Below are 19,709 nucleotides of genomic sequence, written 5' to 3' on the forward strand. Positions count from 1 at the left end.
CGCGCGCCGCTATTGGCCGCGCCCCCCGCGGCCGGTCCGTCCCCTTGTCGCCCCGCCGCGCGCCCTGCCCGCCGCGCGCCCGCGTTCCGCCGCCGCGGGAGCCTGTGGCCTCCGCCGCCGCCGCCGCTCGTTCCGGGCTCCGGCCCCGCCGAGGGCCTGGCAGCGGGTGAGTATCCGCCTCTGCGCTGCCCTTTCCCCTCCCGCGGGTGGCAACCGGCGGGGCGAGCCGAGGGACGCGCTGTGTGCGTCGCCTAATGGCGTCCGGGTGCCCGCGGGCCTGGAGCGGGGTGGAGCGGGCGGTCCCGCATGGCGGCGGCTCCCTTCGCTCCCGGGGCCCTCGCGGCGTCTCCCCAGGCCGCGCAGGCTACGGCCTCGCCTCCCCGGGCGCCTCCTCCCTCCCTCMCGCCTCTGTGCTCATCCCCCGCCGCCCCCGCGCTTCGCTCTCACTCGCTATCRTTTACTAATTTTACCTTTTTACTGTTATTTACTATTTTTACCCCTTCACTCACTGTTATTTTCTAATTTTACCTTTTATTTACTAGTTCTACATATATATATACACATATATGTATGTGTGTGTGTATGATATATATGTGTATATATGCACGTGTATATATACACATATACATCTGTGTGTATATACATAGACACATAAGCACGTGTATGTGTGTATATACATAAACATATTTAATACACGCACACACACACATATATAAATACACACACACACAGATTTCCTCCCCTAACAAAGGGGTGAGCCCCAGCGTTGTCTCTGGGGTGAAGCGATTTCACAGAGGGGCAAATATTTTAGGGGGTTTCCTTCTCTTTCTCCCTGCCACCCCAGTACTTAACTCATTTTTCAGTTCAGTAATTAAACAGGGACATTCCCCTGAAATTAAYGTGTCTGCTGTTTTAGGAAGGGATCAGCCCTCGCTGGGAGAACACGGCYGCCCGAAGAGGGCGAGTGGCATCCTGGCCGGCCGCGGGGTGACTTTGTTCATCAGGCTCCTAATTAGCCCCACGCGGTGGGATGCTCCTGCACAACCTTTCGTTTTGCCATTGGACTTTTATATTTTTCTGTGAGGTTTTCACAGATGTAGAGAATCAAGTCACATTTTAAAGCCCTTTTTTATTATTATTACTTGTTATATCTGGTCAACGCTGTCTTGGCCAAGCCAGGAAAGGCATCCAGCCTGAATGGACAGGGCAACATTTGCCTGTTCCACCGCCTTTTTTCGTGACTACAGCAGTTCGTCTCACACCGCATTCTGCCTCCCAACAGGACACGTGGACTTTATTGAAAAGGTAGAATCATTCACTTACTCAGACTTTTTCCGGGATTATTTGATTCCCAACCATCCCTGTATTTTCTCAGCTAAATTCACAGAAGGCTGGGGCAGCAGGAGAAATTGGGTTACTTGGGATGGGAAGCCTAACTTCGATTATCTGTTGCACAAATTTGGTAAGTCATGACTTTATTAATACCAAATTGAAACATGTACGCTGAATGCCAGTGAGCTTTTTTCTTATTTAGGAATTGAAGCACTAGTGAAARACAAGTAATTTCTCCGGACCTTTTTCTAAGTTAATGCATTCATTTTCTATATTATACTTTTTGTTTCACTCAGATTCTAATCTTGAGTTTATTCCATTAATGAAATAAAACCGTGATGTCATCTAAACATGCCAATTTATGTGCCTGCTTAATTTAAACCAGAAGCAATCCTGTGGGCCTAAAATATTGAATGAGCAAAGAGGAAAATATTGTGTCATTACAGTGAAATATCTCAGAGTATGTCTTCAGGCTGTGAAACATTTTTGTAAATGTTTTGTAAAACATCAGTTGTTCTGATCCCACGTGAACTCAGAAAGTTTATCTTTCAGGAGAGGCTATAGTACCTGTTGCCAACTGTGATGTCAAGGAGTATAACTCTAATCCAAAGGAGCAGATCCCTTTCAAGGAATATATAAATTACTGGAAAGAGTACATTAAAAATGACTATCGTTCATCTCGAGGATGCCTTTATCTGAAGGACTGGCACCTGAGCAGGTAAGAGAGCGCTCTGGAATCCTCTGCGGGCTGCTAACAGTGGAGAGCTGCTGCGGAGCCRTAGTACTCATCTTTTAATGCTTGGGCCAGTGCTATTTGTTAGCACCTTCCCAAGGAATTATCATTCTTGCACTGCATCACTCTCAGGGTTTCACACATAGCAAGATTTTTAAATGGGTCGCTGCTTATTGAAGAGGGTGACGTTCCTGAGCGCTTACATTTCCACGTATGATGTTTTAAATGACTATATGTTATCCTTGTGGGAACTATATGGTTGTACCTGTGGCTTTTGCTTTGGCTGTTACAATGAAAACCCTAGATCTTAGGAAGAAAGGGGACATTCATAGCTGTGTTTAGTTCAGTGAGCATTCTGTTCTTTTTCTGTGTGAGTTATAATCCTATAGCAGTTTTCTTTTCAGTTATTCTGTTTTTCATATTCTCTTAGCTTTCTACAGATTTTCCTTCTACTCTTCCAACCTGCTGCAAGTTAGTTGGATGTACTCTCCATTCCCCATGTCTGTCTAGGTTTTTTATCTCTTYTCATTCACTTTTCTTCTGTAAATATGTCCTGCTCCTAATTCAACTTTCTTRTGATCAGCCCTTGTTGTGGAACCCTTGTTTTCACTTGTAAGCGTGTCACTAACTTACAGTAGAGGAAATTAGTCAGTCACCACCTTTCTCTGTCTGCTTTTTCCAGATATCTGTTGTGTGGCTTGCCACAAAGAGTGGCCTCGATAGGAATGGGGCCACATATACTGTGGGAGGAGGTCAGATATTTTTAAAAGTCCTACAGCCTGTCTTCCCTCCTAATGATCACACCTCCAGTCTGCCATCCAGTTGTACRATAAGTCTTGCAGACACTTCCTCTAAAGAGAATGTGTTCATCAGGGACTGTCTTTGCCATTGTTAAATGCATTATCCCAAATAGTTCTTAACTTTCACAGCTTTGCTAGAAGAGAGAAAAGCACCGTTATGTGCATTTTTGCGTGTTTAGAYGGAAGAACTTGGAGCTGTGAGTGACACAAAGAACATGGTAGCATACCATGAGTGGTATGCTAAAGACTTGATTGGTCTCTGCTTCTGGACTTGGGGAAACAATGTAGAAGGAGAAAACAGTGCATTTTTCTGAGACTCCTTTCCAACACATTTATCTTTTTAAGAGCTTTCCCAGAGCAAGATGTTTACACAACCCCTGTGTATTTCACGTCTGACTGGCTGAATGAATACTGGGATGCTATAGGTGTGGATGATTACCGGTTTGTCTACATGGGACCTAAAGGTTCATGGTAAGGCAGCTTGGTTTCTGTCCTCCTTACATACTCTTTTTTTTCAAGATGAATACTCTAGAGGATTATCACATTGTATTTCAGGATAGCATCAGGCTGCAGGGACAGTGTAGCCATGCTGCGTGGTGCTGTACCTGAACCTAGTAGCAAGCCTTGCTTCTTTAGTGGTTCATTTGGTTCTGGATATGAGCTGTCTTTCTGCAATCAGCTAAAGTGTTTTTTGCTGCTTACTGGCACAGAGCATTTCTGTCCTTGAACTGTGGCATAGCATATGCACACAGAATCTACAAAAAAGTATCAGCTAGCCCTACGTTTAGAACAGTGAAGCCTTGGGCGGGAGCAGGCATCAGCCTCTTCTGATCCACAGAGATAACAGAAGCCTGGGAGGGACACTGATGAGTTAGTCAAGTATTTTGCAGGTGGAAAATGGAATCTGACATGCGTGATAAAGCAGCATTTACAGTATTCTAGTCAATTCACATCATAGCATCTCCTACTATTGAAGTATCTAGGGGACAGATTCCAAAGYAACTGATGGAGAAGTATAGAGGATGTAAAACACTGCAAAACTGGGTAGAGTGGCCTTTTAATACTTACAACAGTAAAAATTAAGACCARTCTTTGGATTCAGATTTGTCTGCATAGTGACAGTTGATTTCTGTGTGTATATTTGAAATTCATGTCTGCCGAAAAACTTCGGGCTTATCTTAGGGGTTTTAGGCACTGTCTTTACTTAAACCTTTGATTTGGCCCACAGGACTCCATTCCATGCCGATGTCTTCCGTTCCTATAGCTGGTCAGCCAATATATGTGGGAGAAAGAAATGGTTGCTCTACCCCCCAGGACAGGAGGAATACCTAAAAGATCGCTATGGCAGCTTGCCCTTCGATGTGACTGCACCTGGTCTTCAGGACAGCAGTGTTTACCCTCGCTACACCCAAAGCCAACCCCCTGTTGAAATATTACAGGAAGCAGGGGAAATCGTCTTCATCCCCAGTGGATGGCATCATCAGGTTTACAATCTGGTAAGATAACTGGTGCTAATCTTTTCGTAACACAGAGATAATCAGGCAGCTGGCTTGAATCAGATCAAACCGATACTGCTGCAGCATATTGTGGACGCCAAAAGTCTGACTGAGTTGAGGAGAAGTAGACACAAATTCTTGCAGGAAGGGTCATCTTTGGCTACTCAACATGATGACCAAGAAAAAAATCTCGAACTCAGAAGCTCCCCAGATCATTGACCATTAGAAGCTAATGTAGAATTAGTGTACACTAATTAGTGTACACTAGAACTAGTGTACAATTGGAAGGAGCTGTCTGCACACTCTTTTCTTATTTTTCCTATGAGATGCTGCTGGTCACCAAGACACAGAATGTTGGATAAGATAAAATTATGCTGGATTGTTAATCTTTGTTTCTAACTATACATTGTAATTGACTGATGAAAATGCTAACAAAACAATTGGTTTTCATGGTTACAATCTTGTTCCTTTCTTCCCCTGTCTCTTCTCATTGTTACCCCTGCCTTCAACAGAAAAATGTGCTCAGAGAAAGGAACTAGAGACGCTTGCTATTTTACAGAGTKAAACAAGATTTGATTGTTCAGGGACATTAGAAAGAGCCAGCCTTTCAGCATAATAGTGATGCTGGTCCCCAAAGAAACATTTTACTTGCTGGAGAATGTGATTTTACTTCTTTGCAGCACCAATAAATTTACAGTTGTTCTCTCACGCTTTTCTAAGTAGAGCTTAATAACTGTTTATAAACTCTCTTTCTTCAGGAGGATACCATTTCTATTAACCACAACTGGGTGAATGGCTGCAATGTGGCTATAATGTGGTGCTTCCTGCAGGATGAATTAGCAGCTGTCCAGCGGGAAATCAATGAATGGAAGGATCCTATGGATGATTGGCACCTACAATGCCAGGTATAACAGGCAGGCAACCAGCCAGCATCATATTATTTGGAGGGGCATGCATTTAAGGGATGCAATGAACCTTATTCGAGCTGTAAGACATTCAAGTCCTTAACTTCATACCTAGAATTAGTGCACACTTCTGAATAAACTAGGGAATAGTGACAATTTCATTTCTCAGGAAATGTATTGCTTTAGTAAGATAGTGGAAGGCTTGTGTCAGTGTATATTTGCTATGCCAAGGCGGTTAGGATGTTGTTTGAAAAACTMATGCTTCAGCTGGTGTTCCTCAATCATTAAGCACTGGCATAAAGATTAATCTCTTATGTAGAATCCACCTTCCCCTACATAAAAGACAAATGCTTCTTGTAAACAGCAGAACTTGTGAGATCTCCCCMTCCAGACAGGAGGAGGAGTTTGAATTCCATTCACTATGAAACCCTGAATCTGCAACAAGCAAAATTAAGGTGAAAGTGGCAACAGGCTCTGTTGCAAGTTGCTGGTTTTAGAAGGCATAACTAAATGGAGCAGTGTTGTATCTTGTATCTCTGAGCTCTTAACTATGAAGCACATGTAAAGTTTATTTCTGGAGGCTGTTACTGCTGCTAGACTGATACYCTCCAAAAATAGCTTCAAAACCGCAGCCGTTTAGTAGTAATAAAGCCTGTGTTGCTTTTGGGGCTAATTAAGTTTCAAATAAGACAAAGAATTTTTGTGCTGTTAGTCATCAAGGAATTCCAAAAGAGATAATTAAAGATAATTAAACATAGTTATTTATGATTCCAAATAGTTACTAGCTTAATAAAAATGTTCCTGTAATTCTTACTGTAAATAAAAAGGAATTGCTTCCTTTTCAAAGCTGGTTTTTTTCCCCCTCCTCAGTTGATCATGAAGTCTTGCACAGGTATAGACTATAAGGAATTCTACAACTTCCTCAAAGTTATTGCGGAGAACAGGATTTCTGTCTTGGAAAATGGCCTCGATGACGAAGCTTTAGCAAAGAACACTCCAAAAGCTGCCATTTCTACCCTGGGCATGCTCCATGCAGTGTTTGATTTAAAGAGGACTGTAAAGGTGCTAACATCATTGAGTGCTAATGAGGATTTCAAGAAACTCGACCTGACGTCACTTTCTCCACCTCCGGAGGCATTGCTCCACCACTTGAAAGCAGCAATAGATACAGCACTACTCTAACTTCCTATTTATTCAGTTCTTTGTAAAATGAACCTTTTACAAAATTAGTGTTTATAGAAGAGTGACTCCTCCCTGTTTAATAGCTGTTGCAATTTAAGTACAAGGAGCCTTAATACAGTGTGGGGAAGGATTACATTCATAAGAAGACTGAATGCTTTGTAAACTGCCAACACTTGAGTATCTAGAATAATGGTGTAGGGGGAAAAAAAGAAAGAAAATGGAAAAACCCAAATAATGTTGGTATTGTAGAGGCTGATAAATTGATTCCTGCTGGTGAGTATGTATTCAGTGAAGGCAAATGAAAATTCTCTGTGGAACAAGCTTTGGTCTGGCAGGGCTCAGCACCAAAATTACAGTGGTCTGCACCATCTTTCCCTCTATTTCTAAAAGCGGTGTGCAAACACCTAACTTGTACTGCAGACTCCAGCAGTTAATCTCTGCTGTCTCTTCTCACAGCCTCATTGCTTTAAAAGCTGTCCTGCTTCTCAGAGTACCTCAGCTTTTTTTTTGTTGTTTTTTTTTTTCTTTTTTTCATGTGACAGGATGCTAGTTATTTAGCTCTCCTGAAGGCTGAGCTGGCTCAACAGCTGTAGCTTAGATATGCAGGAGCTCTCTGTCTTAGTCTACTGAACAGTGACAGCCCTCTACAGCTGAAGGTCTCTGATAGCCTCAGCCTTCATCCTACTTCAGGCCCAGCAGGATTAGATTTACCATACCAGGAAGGCAGAGCCCTGATAGCAAAGCTACCACTAATAATTTTCCCACATAATTCACCCAAGCTCAAAAGGAGAAGTGTGAATGTACTCTCTCATTGCTATAACGTGGTTCAAGGCACAGTTTTCTTATCAAGCAAAAACTTGATTAATCAGAGAAGCTAGCAAATAGCCTCATACTATCTCCTTTTAAAAAAAAAAAGCCCCTCCCCCAAAAAAAAACAAACAAAAAAAAACATGCTTTTAACACACCAAATAGCACTACTGCATGGTTACAAAGCACAGTTTACAACCTGAAAGCTACCCTTGGGCTTTAGCCCAAGCATTTCCCGTGAAGTATCCGTCTTGTGGTTTCTGGTTGGCAAGAAAGCCCAAAGCACAAATGGCCACATACTGTTAACATAGTTGCCCTTTAGGGCTCACTTGAATTATTGATCCAAAACTTCCTCACCTCAACCACAGGTGACCAGTATAAGCAACCTTGTGTAGAAAGTGCAATACTAGAAGTCATTAGTAGGCTGAAAAATTGCCTTTTTTTTTTAGATAATCCTTTGGAATTTGTATAGTGCATGCACTTTGCATGTCATATTTTGTAGTAGGTGTTCTGCATTGTGAATAGGAAATGGTACCTGAAATTAAAATTAATATCCAGGGTATGGAAAAATGGAGTGTGGAGAAAACATTTTTAACAGCTCTAACTACATCTCAGTGATTCAACCTTCTGGCAAGGTGTTTCTTTGGACTGGAAAAYTGCCAGTTTTAAGCAACTCTGAAATTAAATGTTCACAGCTGTCACTTATGGCTGTTTACCTTCTCAAAGTCAGGCAGCTGGAGTTTTTTTTTTTTTTTCTCTCCTATGTGAATAGGATGAGATTTYGTAGAGGTTTTACTAGGAACAACAGTTAAAACGGACAATCAGGGTACTGGTAGGAAAACACTTTTTTTGGTCTTGTGTTCCCCAGTCTCACTGCATGCTGTGCAACTGGTGCTTGCACCAACCACTCTGCAAAAGTGTCTTCAGCTCTGATGATGTGACAGCCCTCTTCCACAAGGCCTCAAGTCATGGTATGATCAGTGGGGGGRAAACTGCATGAAATGAGCTTAAAATTTAAGCCGGTTCTCTTCATGGATTCTGTAGAGAACAAAAGCGTGAGATCTGGCTTTAGGTTCTCTTGTGGTTACATTAGGAAACTAATTCAGCGTTCATCCATGACTGATCAAGGCATCAGGGGAGCCACAGATGTCCTAAAGACAAGGGGTGGAAGTGAAATTCTCCAAACAGTCAGAAGACATCAAGAAGATTGAAATGAAGACAATATGCAAGCCTGGAATCTCTCTTAAAAATTAAACAGCTTTATTTAAATAAAAAGTTACTATAAAACATACATTAGGAATACTCTGATACCAATATATTAACTATTGTAACCAGTGTACTATTTATTAAAGTATAATACTTGTGATAAACAGGAGGAAACAGTCTGTAGAGTTTTTGGAGTGTTTTTTGTTTGTTTTCCTGAAGTTACAAACCTGGAGAATTTGATGTCAAACCATTAAAAAAAAAAAAAAAAAAGTTAAAACCTAGTTCAAAAGAGCTTTTGCTCTAATAAGCAATTCATTCTTTACTATTTCCATCAGAGAACTGCAGGCTACCAAATATCCCTTTGCCTTTTATAAAAGCATTATAAAAAACAGCCTAATTCTAATCTGATTTGTACCCCTCCTGGTGGCAGTGGGTGGTCTGTCGGCACACAGCTGTGCACCTAGGAGAAGCGGCGTTTTTGCAGGAGGCCGGGTGTTTTGATGCGTTCGATGCTCGCCAGGAGTTGAGATCTGTCACCCCAGACGAGCGTTGCCTCCTTTGTACGGGGCGCRCGTGAAGCCCCCGCGGAACAGCCAAGCAGCACCAGCGTGTTCAAGGTGCAAGTGTGACATCCCTGAGATTAAACAGGATTCTGCAGAGTATAAATATACATTTTACAAGTATCATAAAAATAAAGTTAGTCAACAGCAGCTTTACAGTGCAATAGAGAGGTACTGAGTTTGGCATAGTTAAGAAGAACGGAAAAATATTCTTCTTAGTGATACAGGAGAAGCCTCCATACTCCACAAAAACGGTGGTTTACGGGCACTGAGAGGACTTCTCATGTCCCTGCCACATTTCTACCATCCAGGAATGGAGTTCCACCAAAGCAATTCTTCTGGGTTCATTTTACCGTGTTCTATAAAATAACCTCTTCCTTATGTCAGTTCACCAGTGCAAAATCAAAACAGCAACTGCGAGACCAGTTAACTGGTGTTTTTAGAGGAAGGAGGCAGACTGCTGTTTGCGGGGAAAGTGAGATAAACGTACAAGGCAAAAGAAACCTTGCCTGCTTTCCACAGAGATTTCCAAACGCAAGCTGAGCTTGCGTATCAGAGGCTGTCAGCCAACAGCATCTGTCCGCCTGTGCTTTACAGCCGTAGCTAGTCCGAAAGAAAACCCAGCAAAACTTTGCTCTGCCTTTAGGTCAATAAAATAAAAGCAGCGCCGAGTTTCACCACGGGAAGAATTTCTAAGGGGAAGCTGAAGGAGAAGTCCCAGCACGCTCCCAATAAAACAGAAACCCTCGTCTGAAAAATAGCCACTCTTCCCTTCCAAAAGGCAGCCAGAACAGCGGCGACTCGACTGCTTCTTCATCCACCGGCGGTCGGCAAAGCGCGCGGCAGGGACGCCCCGGTCGGGTCCCGGCTCAGGGGCTGTGAGTCCCACGGCAGTTCTCTCTCTGATGGAGTCGCATCCTCTGAATGTGCTCGTAGCACGACTGGGCGAGAAACAGAACCACCCATTAAGGACAAGGCGGTTGCGCCAAATTTTGGCCGCTCGCACGTCTAGCGAATCTCCAGTGTCCCCCTGGCACAGAAGATTCAATCTGCACGTCATAAATTAATGATAAGCATAGTCTGTAGACTAGAAGGAAAATGATCTTCCGTGTTAGACACGTAAACACCCTTTTAATATTAAATGAGAGTAGAGAGCATCAGTGTCTCCACGCTACTTTTGCTGCGTCAGTAAAATACTACCATATCCTTGTGATTTCTGAGAGGACTTTARGTTATGAATTTCTGTTCTTCTTGGCTAGCTCCTTTGCAGGAAACCCGGTCCCATTTGGAAGTTCTCACAGACCTGACAATTTTGACCGCAAAAATACTTATTTTGCGCGTTAGATGGTTTCCAGATTCAAACTGACGTTGGAATTGGATAGATCTCACTGCCTTTGAACTTCCCTCTGGTGTATTACTGGCAGTTTCTTTTCTCCAATAATAAAAATCCCACAATATCTTTGGACAAAGGATGTTTTTTCTCCCCTTCTACTATTTAATAAAGTCCTACTGCAGCYTGCAACTGTCACCGTCAAAAGCTTTTCTTTACCTCCAGTGCTGTTAGCAGAAAATCGTACAGTCCTCCTTGATTGGTGGGGTCCATCAAGTCTCTGATCAGATGGATTTCAGCTCCCAGGTGCTGTATTCTAGGAAAAATAAGCAGTCACAACCCTTTTCACGATTCTMTGGGCACCTGCATTTGTGGCAGTACATTGGAAATCAGATTATGGAGAGAGGGACGCATGGATCTGGAAGTTCATGACCATGATCTGCCAGAGGCTGAGTCTTTGAGGTATCCTCCATGACCGGACCTCAGAGACATGCAGAAATTTTCATAAGAAAATTAAAAATACTCCATTTCACATGCTAAGTATCTCTTATGCCCTTCCTCTGTCATCTACAATCGATAATAATCYCTACAGATATCCATCCAACAGGAGTGCAACACACACACAAATGCTGCTGGATTTTCAAACTTGGCCCCAGGTTTAACCACTTCACCCTTTTTGAGGGCACTAAGCACATTCAGAAAGTCAGTCGAGGACTTCAACTCCAACTTGACAGAAAAAAGACTCAGTTTCATTTCATTGAATGTAAGCAGGTTCCCGCAAGTTCCAGAGAAAGCCGCACAAACGCAGCCGCTCTTTGCAGAAATGTATTACGTTTACACCCACTCCTACACAGGAAAAGTCTAACTACCAGGCGTTCAGCGTTCAAGGCCTTCCCAAGTCTCCAAACTGGATGACAATTTGYGAACGCAAAATAAAACAGTTTTCTCAAGAGGTTACAACGGCAGCAAGAGACTTGAGTGACTTCCCTTAAATCAGAAACCAGTAAGAAGTCGCATCCCGTTCTCTTCACGCACAAGCCAGGGCACAAACCAGTCCAACAGCCTCTTGCAAACCCCTTGGCACAAAGAAACAAGCAAGCCCAGCCCAGCCGTTAAAGGCAAACACTTCTACTGAAATGCTTTTCAGCTCTCTCCTTGGACGACTCTGTTCAGGAAGAGCGTGTTGAAATGCAGCCCTCGGTGTCTCATTAAAGCCGTTCTGCCTAGAAACGTGGCTGGCTTTTCTCTGAGCGAGCTCGCGCGCAGCACCGGGAAATGAAACGCTTCCACTTACTTGGCTCGTGATACGACATACATCAACAGCGGCAGCAGGTCATCCATGGGGAGCTTGTAGTCCTTCTCCACCACTCGAGACACAGTGTTCTCTATCTCCTCATACGTCTTCTGGAGAATCATCAGCTTCTCCCGGGGATCCATTGTGGTGCTGTCAGTGTGAAAACAGCCATGTAAAAGATGCTTCCACTGCACAGCGACAGAGACAAAGCWGCAGCACCAAGAAACCTCAAAGCAGGCCTTCACRCTAAAAAAAAAGGGCTTGTCAATCMCCTCTCATGCCTGCACCAAAGGGGTCAACAAGGTGGTGCCAGGAGGTGTCACATGATTTGCTCGCCTTAGTGTCAAGCGTTTTATTTTAGACAGGATTAAAATGAGTTGCAGACCCTAAGATAAAATTTAAAGGGCATGAGATGAACCACTTTTGGCAGTTCTAGCAGRAAATTGCTCTTGCAAGGGAATAATACGTRTGTCACATCTRTAAGGTTGGTTCTTCTGCCCATAACTTCCTGCCAGGGTACACATCTCCCACGCTGCTTTCCCCATAGGACAAGTCACACCGGCTTTCATCTGGAGAGCTCTTCCAGACAGCATACACAGAGACCAGAAGTTCYCATCTGCAGGGTCCCACAACACTTCCCTGTTCTTCTTCTCCTCCTTTCCATTCACTACTGTAGCATTATCCTCTATGCAGGCCCTCAAGCCAATAAAACAGGCAAAATTTGTTAAATGGTGCTCTGCTTTGCTTCACTGTCATCTTGGTGTTCCACATCGGTTGGATAACCCTCATACTGCTCCATCCACGTGTCCAGAGCAACAGGCTCTATCATGACTTGACAGTCACAATTGGGTCAAATTTGTTATGTACACTCCCATGAGTAAACTCCATTTCATTAAAGTGAGCTTTTTGCAGGAATAGCTCAGTAAAATTAAGTTTAAATATTTTCAGGGGAGGATTGCATTTAAATACACTAAACATAGTCTGGACTTCTCTAGAGCAAAATACTTTCTCTTCGAAAGTTATTTTTTTAAAAAATAATATCACAAACGACGTTTCTTTAAATGTCTTTAGAAGTTTAAGCTTTCAGCATAAGCCAGATTTGCTTTTGTAAAAAGGTGTAAAGTTCTGGTATTTCTCAGAATACATAAAATCCCTGTCAGCTCTGATTGCTGATAAGTGGTTATGGAAGGTGACTTACATCAGCTTCTGCAAGCACTCAGTAGCAGACAGGAAACACTTGTCCTTGATAAGGGAGCGCCTCTGAAAGGGAGACAGGATAATATATTTCAGGAACATCAGTAACATCTCCCGCTTAGCATTTCTGAGTCCATTGCACCCATCTGCAGCTGTTGTTGCCCCTCTAGTTATTTAGGTGAAGCTCCATCACTAGCTAGTACCAMCATGTAGCCCTACTCTGCTTCACTAATGTGCCAAAGCTAGCTCTTAGGGCTCTTTCTTACCTGGTTGTTTGTCAGGGTGAGATCTTTCAGAGGCCACAGATGTCTAAAACGAGATTAGAGAAGATTTAGAAGGCAGTTAAATCTTAACTCCACTCCAAGTTAGTCTTGACTGCTTTTTAGTCTAATWCAAGGTGACATGAAAAGCCTTGTAGGTGCTCAAGGCTGAGTTCTCTCCTGTTGTTACATGGCTAYGGGAAAAATTAAGAGTTCAAATTCATTGACTTGAGCATAGGATTCACATCACTCACAAATGCTCCTGTAATCAGTGGGGAGTTTAGATGCAATTCATCTCTCTGAGTATCTAGACTCCARGTCTCCTGCTACACCCTGCCTAAGCTCTTAAGCTAAAGATTATGCTATGTTAGAAAGCACCATATGCCTCTTGAGTTCAAGTCATAAACCTTCACATATCACTTCCAGAGATGGACCTCACTGCAGGAAGGGGTGAAGGAATGTCTGTCTCCAAAGCCTTTCCCCTATTTCGAGGCTGAGCACCCATAACTCTTGCAGCAGGTATCATTTGGTGGACATTAATAATCTTTATCTGATTATTCCTAAGCTGGAACAAACCAGTGTTTTGTGAATTAGACAGGATGACTTTTGTTGAAGGAAAAAGAAAGCCAGCATACAAAATAGCAGCTTTCCGTAAGTCAGTGTTGTCCTTCCAGACACAGTATCGCAGGCACGCTACGACAAGCCTTCTTGCTGCAGCCTACAAAAAACCTTAGCTCTTCAGCTGACATAGCATGTGCCCAGGAACCAAGACGTTATAACATCCCTTTCTCCCATGCTATCAGAGCTTTCCCTGGCTGTTAGCTCCCCATCACAGGATATGCATCCAAGAATGAAAAAGGTGACTTACTTCTGCACATCCAAAAACTCTAGCAGCTTGATGTCAGGAAACAGACTTAGGTCCACGATCCCTTGGCAGTAGAGGTCATCTTCTCTTTCATGATAGAGCATGTAGAGCATGAAGAGCTCAGGGTAGAAGCACGGCAAGATCAGAGGCAGGACGATACTGCAGGCCTTCTGGTCACTACAGCAGAGAAAAAGGAAGCAGAATTCTACAGTGAGATCTCTAACCTTCATATTACCGAAAGCGGTAGCTATGCAGGACACATCCAAACCCCATAAGCCAAGTCTTCCACAGTTATCCCTTTCTGCACTGTGGTCCCYATTTCCAGGCCTGCCTACATCTCACTGTTGATATGGAAGTCCCCATCCCAGCATTGACTAAGTTCCTAGAACTAAAGCAAAGCATGTAGTAGCACTGGGACCGTTGTCTCACACACAGCCATGCTATTCCACGTTTGRTGGTGTGGGTTATCTTGCAAGGCTCTGCCCCACACAACTCGGACTCTCCACACCTTTTATTCTTCTACAGAACATGATCAGAAAAAACATTGCTCTCATTCTTCCAGCAAAGAACCATGAAAAGCATACYGACAGCTACGCACTCTTAGAGAAAATTGTGGGCACTAAACCCAAGTCACATAGGACAGCTCCTGACAAATATGACCAGTTCACTACTGAATGTATTTTAGAAGCACCCCATAGGCCCTAGCAGCTTAAAATTAAACAGCTAGCGGTAATACCTACTTTGTCTCTCCATCTACACTCTTTGCAGGCAGTTGGCCTTTCTGTTCCAGCGCAAGACAGAGCAAACCCCTAGAAGATAAGCAGAATCAAGGTTTAGTTCTCTTATTTATTTATTATTAATGGTCATTTGGCATTCACAGATGAGRAGCTTAGCTGCCTCAGCAACAAGTGGGATATCAGCACAGCTCTTTGGAGTCCTTGKAGCGCTGCTTAGGTCTCTTCAGAAATTTGAAATAATATTTTGTATTGGAGGCATCTTGCTTTCTTCTACATCGAAGCCCTGGATTAATAGAGTCTTCTCCACTGTCTCTAGCTCCAAGAGTCATACCCTGTTTAACGATGTTTTATGATGTTTCACTATATGAAGGAATTCTCTGTCACCAGCAGGAGCTTCCAGAAGATGCATTAGTGTTTTGAAGAATGACTAGCTTCTAAAGGGGGGAAGTGGTCACTCTGGAAAACTGCAGTTTCATTGAACACCAGTCCCTGGTACCCCCATGCAAAGGACATGAGGTTTCAGGATCTACCACACCAGCCAATTCTCTAATCGATCCAGGCACATTAGAGAACATACAGAATTGTCCTATTTAAAAAAAGTCTCTGCTCTAAAAAGCTAGCTAGGAGGCATCTTGACATTTCCAAGCCAAAGCTGTTTAGTCTTAAAATAGAGGGGAGAGTTGCCTCTTTTGGTGCAGAAGTAGCAGCTTAGAAAACTTAGTGCTAGAGCAGAGTAAAGTGCCTTTCCCTCGCCACAACTCACCTGAAAGATCTGGAGGTGTGAAGCAGGCTTTCAAATGTACACTTACAGCATATGCCTTTCGCTGGCTTTGGAGAGAGCCTGGGCTACACCTACAGACTGGCAGCACAGTGCAAAGGCCTCCTTCCCTCACCCACATTCACACTCCAAATGAGCTTAGTTAGTGAAAATACATCTTTATTTAGCACAGTTCTGCAGCAAGTCTCCCAAGAAATATGATGTGAAATAAAACAGCCCTGACACCTTAAAAAATTATCCTAACGGTCTACTTCACAAGCCCTCTAGGCTCATATCTCTTGCAAGTGCTGAATATGCTTGACTTACTGGTAAAACTCCCATATTTTCTTTGCATAGTACTTGATTTCCTCCTGTGCCATCGTCAGCAAGTGTCTACTGGCCCCAATCCCAGAATATGTTGCCTGAAAAGCTATCATCAAGGCCTTCAGCAGCTTTCCCAGTGGGTGCAGAGAAGACTTCAGCGCCTGCACAACAGAGGAGGAAAACGAAGCTTTGCAAGTCAGCCCCTGCCATTAGCAGAGAACATTCAAAGGCAAYCCAACCATCAGCAAAGGAGGACAAGCCTAGAGGTAATCAGCTATAATCTCGATCTATTTTTGATGCCAGAACCCATCCTCCTCCTATTATTGGGCAGAAACGTGCTCAGTAGAAACTGCTATATTACATAAASTTTGCTGTGATACCCAAGAGAGAGCAAAGGGTGCTTTGGGGAATGGCTGGTTGAGTGAAAAACAGCCACTAAAACTGCATGGAAGTTTGTTAATCATTTCCAGCAGCTGTTTATTCCCTAGCACAGAGAAAACCAAGATTGAAGCTTTATCATCATTTCGTAGAYACAAAATGAGTCTCCAAAAAGCCTGCAAGATAATCTCCCTTCTTCGCATGCACGGATGTTCCCACATAATTGAGAGAAGACAAGACTCAAAGCCATTGGCTGCTTTGTATATGCTATTAGCAAGTAACAGCAAACAAGAGAACCTACATCCATGTCTGGTGGACAGATGTGGATCTTTGGGATGTTTAAACCTTACCTTGTGTAAATAACATTGCAGTGACTCCAGTTCCTGGTGCTGAATTAGCTCTTCAAGAATATCTTCCATCTTCCAGGACACATCCTCAGTCCCCCTAAAAAGATGAAAGATGAGGAAGGAGTTATCCCTTTGTATCTCAGATCTTTCTTTCTACTTTCCACTGTACGTAATTGCTCTATCACTTCCATCTAGATGGAGTTCCAAAAAAGTCTTTCTTGTCACAACTAGGTTGGGTTAGCTCTGTTCTCCTGAAAAGCCCCACGTTTTTAAATAGAAAGGCCTCAGCTATCCACAATAGCTGTCATTACCTAAATTCATCACATTTTGCTCCCTTAAAACCAGCCTAAGTTGCTTTATGAGCATACTCATCTGATCTATTTTAGATATTTACTTCAGGGGAGATAAAYTGGGCCTTCATCCACCGATGGCATCAGCAAACAAACAAAAGGAGCTGGTAACACCTGGCTCACATTCAGATGCCTGCATTTAATGAGGTGAATCCCACCCAGATTTTCACATGTAAGAACTAGCCTCAACAGCCCAAACTTAAATTCAGGCTTAAAACTCATCCTCCTCCAAGAAAGTGATGCTGTCTCATGGACAGGAATACCTGGAGAATGAAGGAGTTCCCGACTCAAACGCAAGGCAGACTCAAATGTGTACCACTATCCTCTGTATACGAATGAGMTCCTCTCTCCAAACGAGGGTGGGCAATAATCACCTTTGGCAGAAGAGGTACTCCTGAGATTTCCGCAGCTCCTTGCTCGACTGTATGTGGAACCCCGTGAAAGACTCCTCCGTTTCCTCCTTACAGCCAGAATGGATGAACTCCAGGAACTGGTCATAGATTCCTTTCCATCTCTTCTCTACAGGAAACTCCTCAAGGCCCAGCTGGCTGCACAACATGACAAGATATTAGGCTTTTCTACCTCCCGTCTTCATTTTCTCTGACTTCACCTTCAGAAATGGAAAGTTCTCCAGAATCAGATACCAACACAAGAACTATGGGAACAGAGAAATTTTAGTAGCACCTAACTGGTAGGTCAGCAGAAGTCAGCTCAAGCCTATTATCCTGGCAAGAAGCTACTTTGAACCAAGAGAATCTAATTCTTTGTGCATGAACATCAACAATTTGAAGCTTTGCGGATGAACTGATCACAGGCTTTTTTGCTCCCCTTACAGATGTTTCTAAAGAAAGAGCCTATTTATCCCAACCAAAAGCCTATAGAAGAGACTGACTGCAAGAAGAAAAATGGACAACCACCACCAGAAGCTACTGCTGTCTGAAAGGCACAGGAAACACGACTTCTTTCTGCAATGTAGAAACTCTGCTGGATTGGAAACGTTTTGAGGAGGAAAGATGAAATTGAACCGGGCTGCACAAAAGGAATCTCAGAGGACAGGCAGCTGTTCTGCTTCTGCCTTGTTTCATGGGCTTACCAGAGAGGCGACATTCCCCAGTGCTAAGATGGGAAGCCACTCAGGAGAGGAACTCCTGCCTTGGAACACAGAGCCACCCGCACTCTTGCTGGACCACATCAATGCAGCACAGACAAGCCACAAGGCCCCTCTCCCTCCCAAGAGGGCTCCCTCGTTTGGGTGACCCTGGCTGAACCCAGACCTCCAGCCTGGAGACTAGAGCATCCCTTTGCAGGATTCAGTCCTGAGGATAAGTCTATAAAATGTACTGACTAAATGATAAACTCTGCTCTCCTTTCCCCTTCTCCTGGTAAATACTAGTATTTTAGATGAGCTCCTTCAGGCAAGGACTGCTTTGATCCCTGTAGGGGCTGATCCAAGTCTCCTCTAGATACTGTCAAAACGCAAGCCAAAACCCAAGTAGTCAGGCGCTGTTGCTCACGCTTTGGCTATCCTGTCATCCAGCTGCTCATTTGACGTGTTCAGGATGCCTTGAGTCTGAAGACCTTGGCCCGATTTGCTAGTAAAGGTTCCCTCCAGAATGAAGCCGTTGGCAAATGACAGCTTTCCCTGAAACAGAAATAAATGGTTATTTTGCCAAGATCTCGTTAACGAGAGGAAACAAGCTGGACGGAGATCTCAAACCCTTCACAGAGCCAACTCCTGAAACAGCGACTAAGAACAATTTCCAGCACCAAGCTSTGTTTTCAGCATCCAAAGCAATGGTGTCGTTCAGAAAGGAATCACTGGAGCCAACAGGTCAAAATCCTGGCTACTAAACGGCACATATAGGGTTCTGGAGGTGAACAGCTGTACACAGAGTACCCAGAAATATAGATGAGGACTCTTACATTATGCTTTTCAACAAGTATTCAAAATCCTTTGTTATAAAAAACTCTGGCTTATATTTGGAGGTAGATATTTCTAAGTTGGGGTGAACATATGAAACTTCAAATTTCTCCTATGTTTTTCCTCTGCTGGTTAAAACCACACGCAAGTTTGGCCTCACAGGTAGAGGGAAACATTTGATATTCACCATAAAAGCTTTCAAGCGCTTGCTGCTACCAAGAATAACCCTAAATTCTCTGGGGCAAACATTGGAGAAGACATACGGTAGCTTGATTCAAACTTAAAAGGTTTTAATTAAATTACTTCCCAAGCCAAACAATACTGCAACTAGGCTGCCTTGGAACATGAGCCTGAAATCCATATTGCTAATAGCAGGAGGCACTATTGCTTTAGATACAGAACAGATTTTTCTAGACTAACCACTTAAACTAAACATTAATTTTGGAGGATGTTTTATCTAAACACTTCAATCAGTCTCTGCAAAACCTACCCCGAATCTTACAGCTGAAAATTACAAAAAACTCTTCTTCCCATGACAAGTCACTAAATGATAGTGCTCATYTGCATTATTTGCAATTCTTACCATCATCAAGTATCTATTTTAATATCAGCTCAGTTTGATTTAACCACATGCTTCCTGTCAGACTTGCCATAGATTTCTGTAACAAGCTGGAGGACTAGTTTTCCCTGCAACAGGGCATTTTATAAACGCTTTGACCAAATATTTCTCTTGAAGATAACTGCAAAACGTTCAACATGCCACAGCAAYGGCCAGATTGCAGAATTAAGCCTTCAAGATAACTCAGCTACGTTAACATCCCAGCTACGTTAGCATAGCACTGGTACTGCARTTCCATTTACTTTGTGCACTATTCCCCATGCTCTCAACCACTACAAAGGCTGCAACATTTGTTTTACAAAATCCTAAACC

The 19,709-nt window shown here is 43.3% G+C and overlaps 2 protein-coding genes across 11 annotated transcripts in view; one reads left to right on the top strand and one right to left on the bottom strand.

Annotated features, from left to right (window-relative positions):
- Positions 1-65: 65 nt before the first annotated feature.
- Positions 66-8,640, top strand: JMJD4 (jumonji domain containing 4). 2 transcript variants are annotated; one of them, XM_085302792.1, is made up of 7 exons: positions 66-166; positions 917-1,462; positions 1,885-2,050; positions 3,211-3,336; positions 4,094-4,361; positions 5,120-5,266; positions 6,137-8,640. In XM_085302792.1, the coding sequence occupies exons 2-7, from the start codon at positions 1,198-1,200 to the stop codon at positions 6,446-6,448; spliced, it is 1,284 nt and encodes a 427-aa protein (XP_085158918.1). In that variant the 5' UTR covers positions 66-166; positions 917-1,197; the 3' UTR covers positions 6,449-8,640. The 2 variants fall into 2 exon arrangements, with proteins under 2 accessions (XP_085158918.1, XP_085158919.1); XM_085302793.1 differs by lacking the exon at positions 66-166 and having other exon boundaries at positions 272-1,025; positions 1,180-1,462.
- Positions 8,625-19,709, bottom strand: part of ALS2CL (ALS2 C-terminal like) — a 46,425-nt gene continuing 35,340 nt past the window's right edge. For 8 of the 9 annotated variants that reach the window (XM_085302783.1, XM_085302788.1, XM_085302789.1 and 5 more), the window contains 11 exons: positions 18,372-18,499; positions 17,232-17,405; positions 16,511-16,604; positions 15,786-15,943; positions 14,705-14,773; positions 13,968-14,141; positions 13,106-13,148; positions 12,844-12,905; positions 11,646-11,795; positions 10,571-10,667; positions 8,625-9,962 (listed from right to left, as the gene is read on the bottom strand). In XM_085302783.1, the coding sequence (XP_085158909.1) occupies positions 9,891-9,962; positions 10,571-10,667; positions 11,646-11,795; positions 12,844-12,905; positions 13,106-13,148; positions 13,968-14,141; positions 14,705-14,773; positions 15,786-15,943; positions 16,511-16,604; positions 17,232-17,405; positions 18,372-18,499 (1,221 nt within the window). In that variant the 3' untranslated portion in view covers positions 8,625-9,890. Of the gene's footprint in view, positions 9,963-10,570; positions 10,668-11,645; positions 11,796-12,843; positions 12,906-13,105; positions 13,149-13,967; positions 14,142-14,704; positions 14,774-15,785; positions 15,944-16,510; positions 16,605-17,231; positions 17,406-18,371; positions 18,500-19,709 lie in introns of those variants that run through there. The other variant, XM_085302791.1, reaches the window with a different exon arrangement.

This window comes from Rhea americana, unplaced genomic scaffold, assembly GCF_003343005.1.
Source record: "Rhea americana isolate MKP2758 unplaced genomic scaffold, rheAme1 scaffold_192, whole genome shotgun sequence".
In the NCBI taxonomy this organism is placed as follows: Eukaryota; Metazoa; Chordata; class Aves; order Rheiformes; family Rheidae; genus Rhea; species Rhea americana.